At 41.0% G+C, this 12,576-nt stretch overlaps 1 protein-coding gene across 1 annotated transcript in view; it reads left to right on the top strand.

The window, feature by feature from the left end:
• Positions 1-5,779: 5,779 nt before the first annotated feature.
• The window catches only part of dtwd2 (DTW domain containing 2), a 110,027-nt gene continuing 103,230 nt past the window's right edge, over positions 5,780-12,576 (top strand). The window contains exon 1 of the mRNA XM_043711426.1: positions 5,780-6,064. Coding sequence (XP_043567361.1) covers positions 5,910-6,064 — 155 coding nt within the window. The 5' untranslated portion in view covers positions 5,780-5,909. The remainder of the gene's footprint in view (positions 6,065-12,576) is intronic.

The following is a 12,576-nucleotide window of genomic DNA, read 5'->3' as shown; positions in this document are numbered from 1 at the left end:
AAAGCTAACTATGTACAATTACTAGAGAGAATAAAACAGGATTTGCAGTGGTGGGATGGATTACCGTTATCATAGTTGGGCCGAATCACCCTGATTAAAATTAATGTTCTTCCCTGCCTGCTGTATCCCATGAGAATGCTCTCATTGTTGTTACCTAGACAAGTGTTACGGAGGCTCAATGGTTGGCTAGGGTCCTCTAATTAACTTTACTAAATTGCAGCTTTCGCAGGGTGAGGGAGGGTTGGATCTTCTGGATTTGAAGAAATACCAAATAAGCGCCCTGTTAACATATGTTGGTGACTGGGTACGGGGCATTCCGGAGTCGATTTGGTTTGATATTGAAGCTTCACAGTCAAGATGTCCTTTAATTAATTTAGTATTTATGGATAAGATGAAATCCGTGACCCAGCAGTGTAAGAGCCCAATTATTTTAAATACGGTGAGAGCCTGGAGGATAATGAGGCAAGACGAAGACAATTGGTCTAAGATTTTACAATGGACTCCAGCTTAAAGGCATGGGAGAAAAAGGGAATCTCCTGTGTGGAAGATTTATTCGGGGGGAGGTCCTGATGTCATTTAGTCAGTTAAGTCAGAAATACAGATTGTCCATTAGGGACCTTTTCCGATACTTTCAGATAAGGGACTATATACAGAGGAAGACCACGCTCCTGGTCCAGTGTTAGGAATCAGATGTGGAGAAAAGAGTACTCCGGTGTACGAGTGCTCTTTCAGTCAGTACTTTACAATATTTACAGAAAGGTCATATCCTGGGGGACGTGGAAGGACTCTGTAGGACGTGGAGTCGAGAGTTAGGAGAGGTCATCAGAGGTATGGGAAGACATATGGGGAAATGTAATGAAAATTTCAGTATGTAACAGCGCAGGCCATGCAATTGAAGATCTTACACAGGGCTCAAAGGCACCAGAGAGGTTAGCTAACTTCAAGAGAGGAGCATCATCAGGGTGTCCCAAATGTAACATCAGTATAAGCACTCTTACACATTGCTACTGGTCATGTTGTCAGATCCAGAGATACTGGAATGCTACAGTAATGGAGCTAAAGGTCATCCTGGGGATTGAAATTAACATGGATCTGATAACTCTTTGTTTGGGGTTGCCAAATTTGCCCTCTCTGGGGCAACACAATTCTTACTCATTGTGCGAGGAAGAACATTCTATTGAATTGGACGTTAGAAACCACCAGGCCTTATGGGATGGCATAGGCTGGTGATGGAACATCTCCCCCACGACTACCTCACAAATATGGTGCACCACAAAATAGAACTGTTTTACAATACGTGGCGGCCCTTTTTAAATTATATTGACACTGACTTATCAGTAATGTATAATTAGGGCCATGGTATAGTCATGGGAATCAGTATGGTTGCCCATGGGGCCCCAGGAGGAGGAGGCTGGGGGTAAAAGAATATGGGTACTATAGATGGTACTCCCAGGGATGGGAGCCTCAGTGGAGGTGTGATGAGTGAGATAGAATAAAGTAGTGAGATATGATTCAATTTAAGTTATTTTAGTTTAGTTTAAGTTAGTATTTATTTAATGTGTTGGAAGCTTAGTTTAAGTTAAGTAGATACGTTTGTTCTGGTAGAATAGTAGATCGTTCATTAATAATAGTACTGTGTTATAGCTTTGTTGTACTGCCTTTTTTCTGTTTCGATTGTGTTTTTTCTGTATACAGATGTTTTGTAAAAGATTTAAAAAGGTTTTCAATAAATATATTTATAAAAATCTACACAAGGCACTAGTCAGACTAAACTGGAATATTGAAAACAGTTTTTGTTCCTTTATCTGTGGAAATATACACTGGCACTGGAGACAGTTCAAAAATAGTTCATTAGATTGATTCAGAGTATGGCGGAATTTTCTTATGAGGCGTCATTGAGTAACTTGTATTTATTGAACTTAAGAAGAATGGGAGGACTTCTTGTGAAAACATATAAGCTTCAAAGGGGTTTGACAGGGCAAAGTCTTGGACCAAAGGGCTTGATCTCAGAATAAGCTGTCAACCATTTAGAACACAGGTGAGGTTTTCTTTCCTCTTAGAGGGCAGTGAATCTGTGGGTGCACTCTGGAGGCTGGATCATGTAGAATATTCAAAGCTAAGATAGAAAGATTTTTATCTGTAAGCGAATCAAGGATAATGGGGATAAGGTAGGAAAATAAAATTGAGGGTTATCAAATCAGCCATGATCTCATTGAATGATGGGGCAGTCTCATTTGGTCAAATGGCCTACTTCTTTTCCCATGTCTTATCATCCTTTGTTTGATTTGGTATCTCTGTATTTGACTATATAATGTTCCTTTTTTTTCCCCTTAATCTGATTTGATTCTACTCAGGACTCCGTAGAATTGCAAACTGAGGCTGTTTTGGAAATTCAGTTCCTTTTACCAAATTGCAAATCATAGCTTGTGCTATATTTTTATGTTGCTTTGTGTATAATTATCTGTTCACCTCACAGAGAATGCTTTGAGATCCATGGAATCATATAGATGACTATAAGCTCATTATCCAAATGTCATTCCTGCTTTTCAGAAGCATGGGGCCCATCATATTATTATATTTGAGGTCAAGTTCAAGTTGGCAGAGGCTGAAGGACTGAAATTACCATTAAAAGATACTACTTGGATGAGATGTGATTTGGAGGTGCCGGTGTTGGACTGGGGTGTACAAAGTTAAAAATCACACAACACCAGGTTATAGTCCAACAGGTTTAATTGGAAGCACACTAGCTTTCTGAGCGTCGCTCCTTCATCAAATAGCAGTGGAGGGCTCAATCCTAACACACAGAATATATAGCAAAAATTTACAGTGTGATGTAACTGAAATTATACATTGAAAAATTGATTGTCTGTTAAGCCTTTCATTTGTTAGAATACAGTGACAGTTTCACTTCTTTCATGTGTAAATCACAAAACCTTTTTTTTAAGAAGTTGCATTCTCAGGTTAGCTGTTAACAATGGTGATAGCTAGATAATATGTTGAAGGTGTTATCCCCCTATGTTCTCTGTCTATGCCATGATGTTTAGATTGATTCTAATCTAAAAAGTGAGATAACTGTGTTTTACATGAATTCATGCAGTTTTTGAGCAAAGTACAATGTAACCCTGCAAGTACAAACTCACCCCACAAAATATATGTGTGCATGTAGGTCTTTGTCTGTCTGTGTGTGTGTGTGTGTGTGTATGTGTCTGTCTGTCTGGGTTGGGGGTTGTAAGTGTGAGAAAGTGTATGTGTGCGTGTAGTGAGTGCAGAGTGTCTTAAGTCTGTGAGGCGGTGCATGTGTGAGTGTGGGAGTGTGTGTGTGGGTGTCTGTGTGCACATCTGTGTATATGTGAGCCCGTGTGTATGTGTGTAGGAGTGCCTGTGTGTACGTGACAGTGTGTGTATAGTGCAGTGGTGGTCACCTGTAGTGTGACATGAATCCAAGGTCCCAGTTGAGGCCCTTCCAATGGGTACCGAACTTAGCTATCAGATGGTTGAGATGTGTAAGAGAATGAATGAGGCAATCCTGAAGATTCTCTGGAGTGAGAGAATTGAATTGTCAGGAAGGAAAGGTAAAAAGAAACAGGTAGAAATGTCTGCAGGCGGCTGCTTAAGGCCAAAAACCAATCGCAAAAGTGGAGTAGGTGCATGAGAGGGTGGCAGTTCAAGCTAACATGTAAACAAGGTGACTGAGGAGTAAACACAGTGGAGAAGTCATGAAGGAGTCGGAAGAGGCTGCTCAAATTGAAGTTGCGTCTCAGATGGGCATGTTTTTGATCCTATCTAAGAATGATACATATGTTTTTGTAACCAGTGTTTCCATAATGTTATCTAGTTTTACCTCAAGTTTCATAGATCTCTGCCTATTCTAAGAGAGCTGATCTTTTAAAACTGATTGTTTAGAAGGCAAATGGAAGCCTAGGGCTAAATTATATATGTAAATTTTTAAAACATATATTTAAATATACTCAATTCAAAACATAAGCCAGAAAAGCTTGATTCAAAGCTTCATTTGAATTTGAAAATTGGAAACAATTCCATAACATTATGGTAGCTGATCGTTTGCCTAAATCGAAAATGCACCAACTAAAATCAAGTCCAAAAGTATCAAAGTTACAACAGTTAAAGAAGATCATATTTTATGCACGTTTTTCAAACTTTGCCAGAATATTTAGATTCCATTTGCAATCAAATTTGTTATCTAATTTGATACATGGAATATAGGGTATTGAATTCATAGTTAGTCCTTCAATCACGCATGTTTATGTAGCATGATTAAAAAAGAATGTTCCAGACTGCTTCTTGGCTTTGTGTAAGGAAAGTAGATAAGCCAGGAAGGCAGCAAAGGGCAATATGACTAAGGGCTTGGTCAAAGAGATGATTTTGAAAGAAGGCATAAAAGATTTAGAAGTTTAGAAGGGGAAATACAGAAATTGGGAGCCATATGACTGTCAGCTCTCTCAATATTGTTGAGACAAAGGGAGGAGAAAAAAGTCAAAACAACAATCAAAATAATGCAGTGCTGTTTTGGAGAGTATTTGGAGGAATTAGAAGTTGCAAGCATTGTGTGGAAGTTATGAATGCAAATTCAAAATTAATGCACTGGTAAACTGAAAGTGTAGATTAGTGAGAATAATGGACATGAAAGGGTAAATGAATTGAGATAGACATCAGACATTATTTAAATGGTGAAAAGGCTCAAGGTGCTGAATGACCTAATCTTGTTCCTACAAATGATTTTTGCTCAGGACAGGACGCATGTGACACAGTTTTGCACACTTTGAACTTTTGCAGTGTAAAATTAAGGAAAAATATAACTAAAATTTAAAAAATGAAAATAATGGAAATATGTGAGCAACTGTGAGGTGAAACAACCTTACTCCCAAACATTACCAATGTTTTTCTGTATAAATACTAACAAAGAACTGTATTTTTTCAACTTTCAATTGCTCTGAAACTCAGCCATATGGATCCAGTCCTGCTCAAATATCATTACCTGTAGTCAAAATATAGGAACAGGAACAGGTCATTCAAATCTTGAACCTGTTTCAAATTCATTTAGATCTGTATCACAATGCCAGTTACCCATTAATCTTCAGTATCCTCACAGATCTACGTTGACTTTTGCTCATTCAGTCCAACAAATAAACAAGGCAGAAATGGGTACTGCAGATGCTGGAGATTAGAGTCAAGATTAGAGTGGTGCTGGAAAAGCACAGCAGGTCAGGCAGCATCCAAGGAGCAGGAAAAATCGATGTTTCGGGCAAATGCCCTTCATCAGGAATGATGATGAATGAAGAATAAATGAACAAGTAGAGTTATGGAGTCTTATAGCATGGAAACAGATACTTTGGTCCAATTGTTCCATCTCAACCATGTTCCAAAACTAAATTAATCCCACCTGCCATATCCCTCCATTTTTGTTTCAATTTATGTATTTATCAAAATGTCTTTTAAACATTGTAACTATAACTACATCCACCGCTTCCTCTGGCAGTTCATTCCATACACTAACCACTCGCTGTTTAAAAAGGTTGCCCTCATGTCCTTTTAAATCTCTTTCCTCTCTGTCCAGTGAAAAAGTCCCAGCCTATTTTTATAACTCAAACTCTATTTGACATACAGAATAGTTTCAAAATTTGCATATGATAACAAAAGCTTCGAAGTGCTGTGAATATGAAGAAGATAGTGCAGAATTTCTAAAAGGATTTAGAAGTGACTTGCTCCTTCAGTGCACCAGCAGAGACAGGACGGGCTGAAGGGCCTCTTTGTATTGATTGTGTAATGAGGACTATGTTGGTGCGCCCTCTGATGGAGACGATGGCACGGTGCGCCCGCTGCTCCCTCTGCCGGTGCTTTCTGCCCTGCGCTGGGGACGCGCCCTTCCTTCAACCTCGCTCGAGTGCAACATGGAACCCGACAGGGTGGCAGGAGAAGCAGCTGCAGACACGCAAGGCGGGAAGTTCGGTGCAATCTGTGCCGAAGATGAATTAAACGTCTTGCAGGAACTGTCAGAGTTGCCGGTGGAGACGGCGGGGAAGAGGCCGACATGCTCTCGCTGCAGGTACTTGAAGGTGATGTTGGCAGGAGGGGTCAGGCCTCGGTGAGCTAGAGTCAGCCCGGCTGCAAGTCAGGAGCTGAGTGTCACAGGACGGAATATTCCTGTCTCCCCTGCATCAAACCTCTAACAATGCTACTTGCATCGAAACATATCTGTCTCAAGCCCCTATAAATGCTACTGTAATCGAATATTAAATTATTTTTGACTTTATAAATCACCACTAATCGTTCGGCTCCAGGGAGTTTATGGAGGTCTTGCTAGTTTTGACTGAAAGGGACGGCAGCCTATGGCCCCCGTCCTTAAATCTTTAGTCGTCATGGAAACCGAGAGACGCACTTGGGAAAGTCCTGTTGCAGTTCTCGCATTTGTAAACACCTCGAGATTTGTCCTCATGAAATAATTCATTAAAAAAAAAGTTTCAACAGGGGAGGGCTTTTGACCCACCATGTTTATATGACCCCTCTGTAAGAGTTATTCTGGTAGACCTAATCCATTTTCCACATAGGCCCTGCAACATATCTCTTCCAATAATTCCAATACTTGTCTTTTAAAAAAGACAATGTGCTTATCACCACCAAATTGTCAAGGAGTGCACTCCAGATTCTAACCTGGCAGTGCATAAAATATTTTTCCTCCTGTTGCTTCAACTTCGCCTCCGTGCCTTCTTCTTCAATCAAGACTCTCGCCCACCCTCTGACGACCCCTTCTCCCACCTCCAACACACCCCGTCCACCTGGACACCCCGTGCTGGCCTCCTACCTGCCCTCGACCTCTTCATAGCAAGTATCCTCAGCCGTTCCTCATATGTTAGATCTGTCATTCCAGGGATCATCCGTGTGAATCTCCGTTGGACACGTTCCAGTGCCAGTATGTCCTTCCTGAGGTGTGGGGACCAAAATTGGACACAGTACTCCAAATGGGGCCTAACCAGAGCTTTATAAAGTCTCAGTAGCACAACGGTGCTTTTATATTCCAACCCTCTTGAGATCAGAGACAACATTGCATTCGCTTTCTTAATCATGGACTCAACCTGCATGTTTACCTTTAGAGAATCCTCGACTAGCACTCCCAGATCCCTTTGTGCTTTGGCTTTATTAATTTTCTCACCATTTAGAAAGTAGTCTATGCTTTTATTCTTTTTGCCAAAGTGCAAGACCTCGCACTTGCTCACGTTAAAGTACGTCCCCACTTTTATATTGAAGTACTCTCAAAATAAATGCTAGCATTGCATTTACATTCCTAACTACTGACTCAAGCTGCAAGTCAACATTAAGAGAGTCCTGGGCTAGGATTCCCAAGTCCCTTTGCCCTTCAGATTTCTGAATTTTCTCCCCAATTATAAAATAGTCCATGTCTCTATTCTTCCCACCAAAGTGCATGACCTCCTTGCCCACCCTCCTAACCTGTCCAAATCCTTCTGCAGCCTCCCCACTTTCTCAATACTGCCTGCCCCCCCACCTATCTTTGTATCATCTGACAGGTTTTTGCCCACTCACTCACATATCCCTCTTTGTGTCACCCCCACCACATGTCTTCCTACCTGGTTTTGTGTCAACACAAACTTATCTACAGTACATTCACCTTCCTTATCCCAGTCATTCATATATCTTGTACATAATTGTGACCCCAGAACTGATCCTTGTGACTCTCCACTAGTTGCAGGTTACAATCCGGAAAATACTCTCCTTATCCCAATTCTCTGTCTTCTATTAGTTAGCCAATCCTTTATCCATGCTACAATTTATGCCTGGAGCCAGGGGAAGTGAGTGAGATCCTGAATGAGTATTTCACATCTGTATCCACAAAGGAGTAAGACGTAGATGAGGGTAAGATCAGGGAGAGGTATTCTGGAGTTCTACAGCATATTGATATTGAGGAGGAGGAGCTGTTGGGTATTTTGAAAATATTTAAGGTTGTTAAGTCCCCCGGGTCTGATGGGATCTATTCCCGGATACTGAAGGAGGCAAGCGAGGAGATTGCTGTGACCTTGAGAGAGATCTTTGTATCCTTTTTATCGACAGGCAAGGTCCCAGATATTGTTCCTAGGCCAGTGACCCTTACACTAGTGCTAGGCAAATTACTGGAGAAGAGTCTGAGAGACAGGATTTCCTCACATTTGGAACAGCAAGGGTTTATTAGGAATAGTCAGCAGGGCTTTGTGCAGGGGAGGTCTTGTCTCTCAAATTTGATTGAGTTTTTTGAGGAAATGGAGTCGATAGTTGGTGAGGGGAGGGTTGAGGATGTTGTCTACATAGGCTTCACTAAAGCACTTTATTGCTGGAACAGCACAGCAGGTCAGGCAGCATCTAGGGAACAGAAGATTCGACGTTTCGGGCACATGCCCTTCTTCAGGAATGAGCAGAGAGTGTTCAGCAGGAGAAGATAAAAGGTAGGGAGGAGGGACTTGGAGGAGGGGCGTTGGAAATGTGATAGGTGGAAAGAGGTCAAGGTGAGGGTGATAGGTCGGAGTAGGATGGAGGCGGGGAGGTCAAGAAGAAGACTGCAGGTCAGGAAGGCGTTGCCGGGCTGGAGGGATTCGGCTGAGACAAGTTGGGGGGAGGGGGGATGAAGAAACTGGTGAAGTCCAAGTTCATTGCCTGTGGTTGGAGGGTTCCCAGTCGGAAGATAAGTCGCTCCTCCTCCGACCGTCGGGTTGTTGTGGTTTGGCGGTGGATGAGTCCAATGACCTGCATATCCTCGGTGGAGTGGGAGGGGGAGTTGCGGAGCGATTCAGAGAGCACCTCTGGGCCAACCCAATCACCCTGTAGCACAGCATTTCCACTCCCCCTCCCACTCCACCGAGGATATGCAGGTCATTGGACTCATCCACCGCCAAACCACAACAACGCGACGGTCGGAGGAGGAGCGTCTTATCTTCCGACTGGGAACCCTCCAACCACAGGGGATGAACTTGGACTTCACCAGTTTCTTCATCCCCCCTCCCCTTGTCTCAGCCGAATCCCTCCAGCCCGGCTCCGCCTTCCTGACCTGCAGTCTTCTTGTTGACCTCTCCGCCTCCATCCTACTCCGACCTATCACCCTCACCTTGACCTCTTTCCACCTATCACATTTCCAACGCCCCTCCTCCAAGTCCCTCCTCCCTACCTTTTATCTTCTCCTGCTGAACACTCTCTGCTCATTCCTGAAGAAGGGCCTGTGCCCGAAACGTCGAATCTCCTGTTCCCTGGATGCTGCCTGACCTGCTGTGCTGTTCCAGCAATAAAGTTTCAACTCAAGTTTTTTTGCCATTCAACTGACCTAGAGTCATAAAATTACACAGGATGGAAAGAGACTCTTTAGCCCACCATGTCTGCACAAATCGTTAAGTACCTATTGACACACTTTGTCTGCAGCATTGCAATTTAGCCCTTGAGACTTTGAAACCAATGTTGCACTATCTACTGTCATTCTGTTTTCAGCACTTGACCTGTAGTCTTATATGTTATTATGCTTCAAATGGTCAGCTATGTACTACTTAAATGTTGCAATGCGTTCTGATCAGTACTACCCTTTTCAGGTAGTGAGTTCCAGACATCCATTGTCCTCTGCATGAAAAAGTTTTCCTAAACCCCATCTGAACCTTCTGCCCCTCCCCTTAACTATCTTGCTGCTGATTACTGACCCCTGTACTAAGGGGAAAAAATATTTTTCCTGTCTACCCTATATTTCCCCCTCATAATTTCATGGAGTCAATCAGATAACTCTTCAGTCTTCTCTTTTGTCAGAAAAATAATTCCAGCCTATCTACTTGAAACTCTTAAGCCTAGGCCAGATCTTGTTGATTTCCTCTGTACCTTCTCCATTGCAATCACATCCTTCCTAAAATGCAGTGACCAGAACTGAAAACAGTACTCCAGCTGTAGCCTAACAATGACCTCTGATTCTTGATCATTCTGACAATGAGACAGTTTCTCTCTAGACAGCACATGATTTTGAACACCTCGATCAAATCTCTCAACTTTTTCTCCAGGTGCCAGGCCCAGTTTCATCAATTTATACATGTAAATAATGTGTTTCAAACTTCTCAGCATTCCACTGCTTTCACTTCCTAATATGCACTGCCCAGAATTGGATGTACTATTCCAATTGAGGCTAAACCAGTGTTTAATGGATGGTCAGGGTAATATCCTTCTTTATAAAACATAAGGTCTCATTAACTACTTTCAAAAACCAGCCCAGCCACGTTCAGCAGTGTGTGTACATTTATCCCAATGTCCTTCTGGTTCTGCAGGCAATGTACCCTTTCCATTAGACTTGTTAGAATTATATACTTTATATTGCCTTCGTGCTTGCGTATTGGTGTGCATACAAGTGCATATATGTATGAGCTGAAAGATGTGTGCATGTTACTTAAAGTGAATGCAGTGAAAACCAACAGCTGAAGCATTTGGATATAAAGAAATTTTAGAGTGGAAGATTGTGAAGAATTGAAAAAAAAGTTGCTCAAAACATCCACAGAAAAGTGTATTGTGCTGTGTATATTTTTCATAGTTTTTTTAAAAGTTACTTGCAAAAGCATTGTTGGGTAATACAGTATATAAGTATGTTCTGTTGCTGAAGATGATCTGAGCTTTACCGTTTAAAAAAAATTATATTGTAAATAAGAATAACATAAGGATATTTTCAGTTCTTGGGAAACTACTTTCAAGTTTATAGAATATGACATTTTCAACTGCGATATACAAATGTGTATGTGTCTTGATGCCTGAAATGTGAAGATGTATTCTAAAATGTGAATCACACAATGAAATCCTGCAATGAATAGTCTGGTATCTGAACCATGATTATTTGTTTTACATAGTTTTGTTCCAAGAAGGGGAAGATCAGCAAAGTGTATGGAACTGGAGAATACAATACACTGATGCTCAGGAGGGCAGTAGTAGACATGGAACTAGATCATGGAATATGTCAAGTACATGATTCAGAATTTTAATAACAAAACCATTGGATAAAAGAAACATGGTGTTTATCTATTTATTCATGCCAATGATGGCAAGAGATAATGACAGCACTTATGAAATTTATTTCCTCCTGGTCTGATTTTTAATCACACCATTGTAGCTATGTCAAAGATTTTTTTGGTGTTTACTCAGAATCTTAATGCTATTCATTAATTCCAATTAGTACTACCTTAATTGTTAAGGTATTGCACTAGATAATGAAGAACATTACCAAAGACCTTATCCACATTCTCAGAATTCTTTTGTACAACAATGTTTGCAAAAAGATTTTCAAACAATTCATAATTAAAATATTGCTATTTCCTCCTTCCAGCTTTCTCATTGATAGCAGTTTGTTAATTTTGTAATTAACTGCTTTTTAATTTTGTAATTTTTATCCCACCTTTTATTATAGTTGTTCAGTTGTTAATTTCAGCTTTCCATTGGGATGTTACAAACTTAGTTGTAATTTGTGACTTTTCTGGGAATGAAAAACTGGAGCCAGATTTGCCTGTGTGACCATATTTATAGACACATGGCTATTAATAATAATTAAATGACTACGCAATTTTTACAGGCACCAAATTTTTTTTAAAATTCCATAGTATTGGTGTATTGTCATCCCCGTTGAAGCAAAACGCTCAGAGACCGTGTAGTTTAACTCCTTCGTCTCTCCTTCACCTTTATTCCGGGCCCTGGAGGGAGAGGGAACGAATGCCCATGAGCACAGGAATTTGTGTTCACGGTCTCCTCTGGAACAGCAGTTTCTCAATGAACTATATACTGATTTTACAGGAAGGAGCATCCATTACGGCAACATACATATTAATTGGGTGACCGTTACAATCAGTGAGTGTCAATAATAAAGATTAAGCCATCTGCTGTGACACAATGAATAACTGACTCCACATAATGAATATTTTCACCTTGTTAAACTGACTTCCCATACTGAACGTTACCTCATCTTGTTAAATGGCTCTACGTAATGAATGTTTTTCCACTTTGTTAACCCATTACCCTTGCCTGCAGCACCCCATTGTTAACTGTAATTTCTTATTTGATCTGAGTCATGCTCAGCTGAACCTCTTGTTTCAGAACTTAACTCTTTCCCTGCCTTAGTGAGTTTTGAGAAGATTTGTAGCTCAGGTTGAGGTGTTGGATGTAGGTTTGCTCACTGAGCTGCAAGGTTCATTTTCAGACGTTTTGTTACCTTACTGGGTAACATCTTCAGTGGACCTCACGCGAAGCAATGTTGAAAATTCCTGCTTTTTATTGATATGTATGGGTTTCTTTGGGTTGGTGATGTCATTTCCTGTGGTGAAGTCACGTCCTGTTCCTTTTCTCAGGGGGTGGTACTTGAGGTCTAACTCGATGTGTTTGTCGATAGAGGAAACCTTCAAGACCATCAATAATACCCTTACTGGCATAAAATTCACTAAAGAGGAGGAAAACAACAACAAACTGCCATTCCTAGATGTTGCAGTTGAGCAAACAGCCAATGGGGAACTTCAAACCAGCATCTACAGAAAAACAACACATACAGACCAAATATTGAACTACAGAAGCAATCATCCC

This window comes from Chiloscyllium plagiosum, chromosome 2, assembly GCF_004010195.1.
Source record: "Chiloscyllium plagiosum isolate BGI_BamShark_2017 chromosome 2, ASM401019v2, whole genome shotgun sequence".
NCBI classification, from domain to species: domain Eukaryota; kingdom Metazoa; phylum Chordata; class Chondrichthyes; order Orectolobiformes; family Hemiscylliidae; genus Chiloscyllium; species Chiloscyllium plagiosum.
Note: the sequence above shows the minus strand (reverse complement) of the source record. Positions and strands in the feature narration are given on the sequence as shown.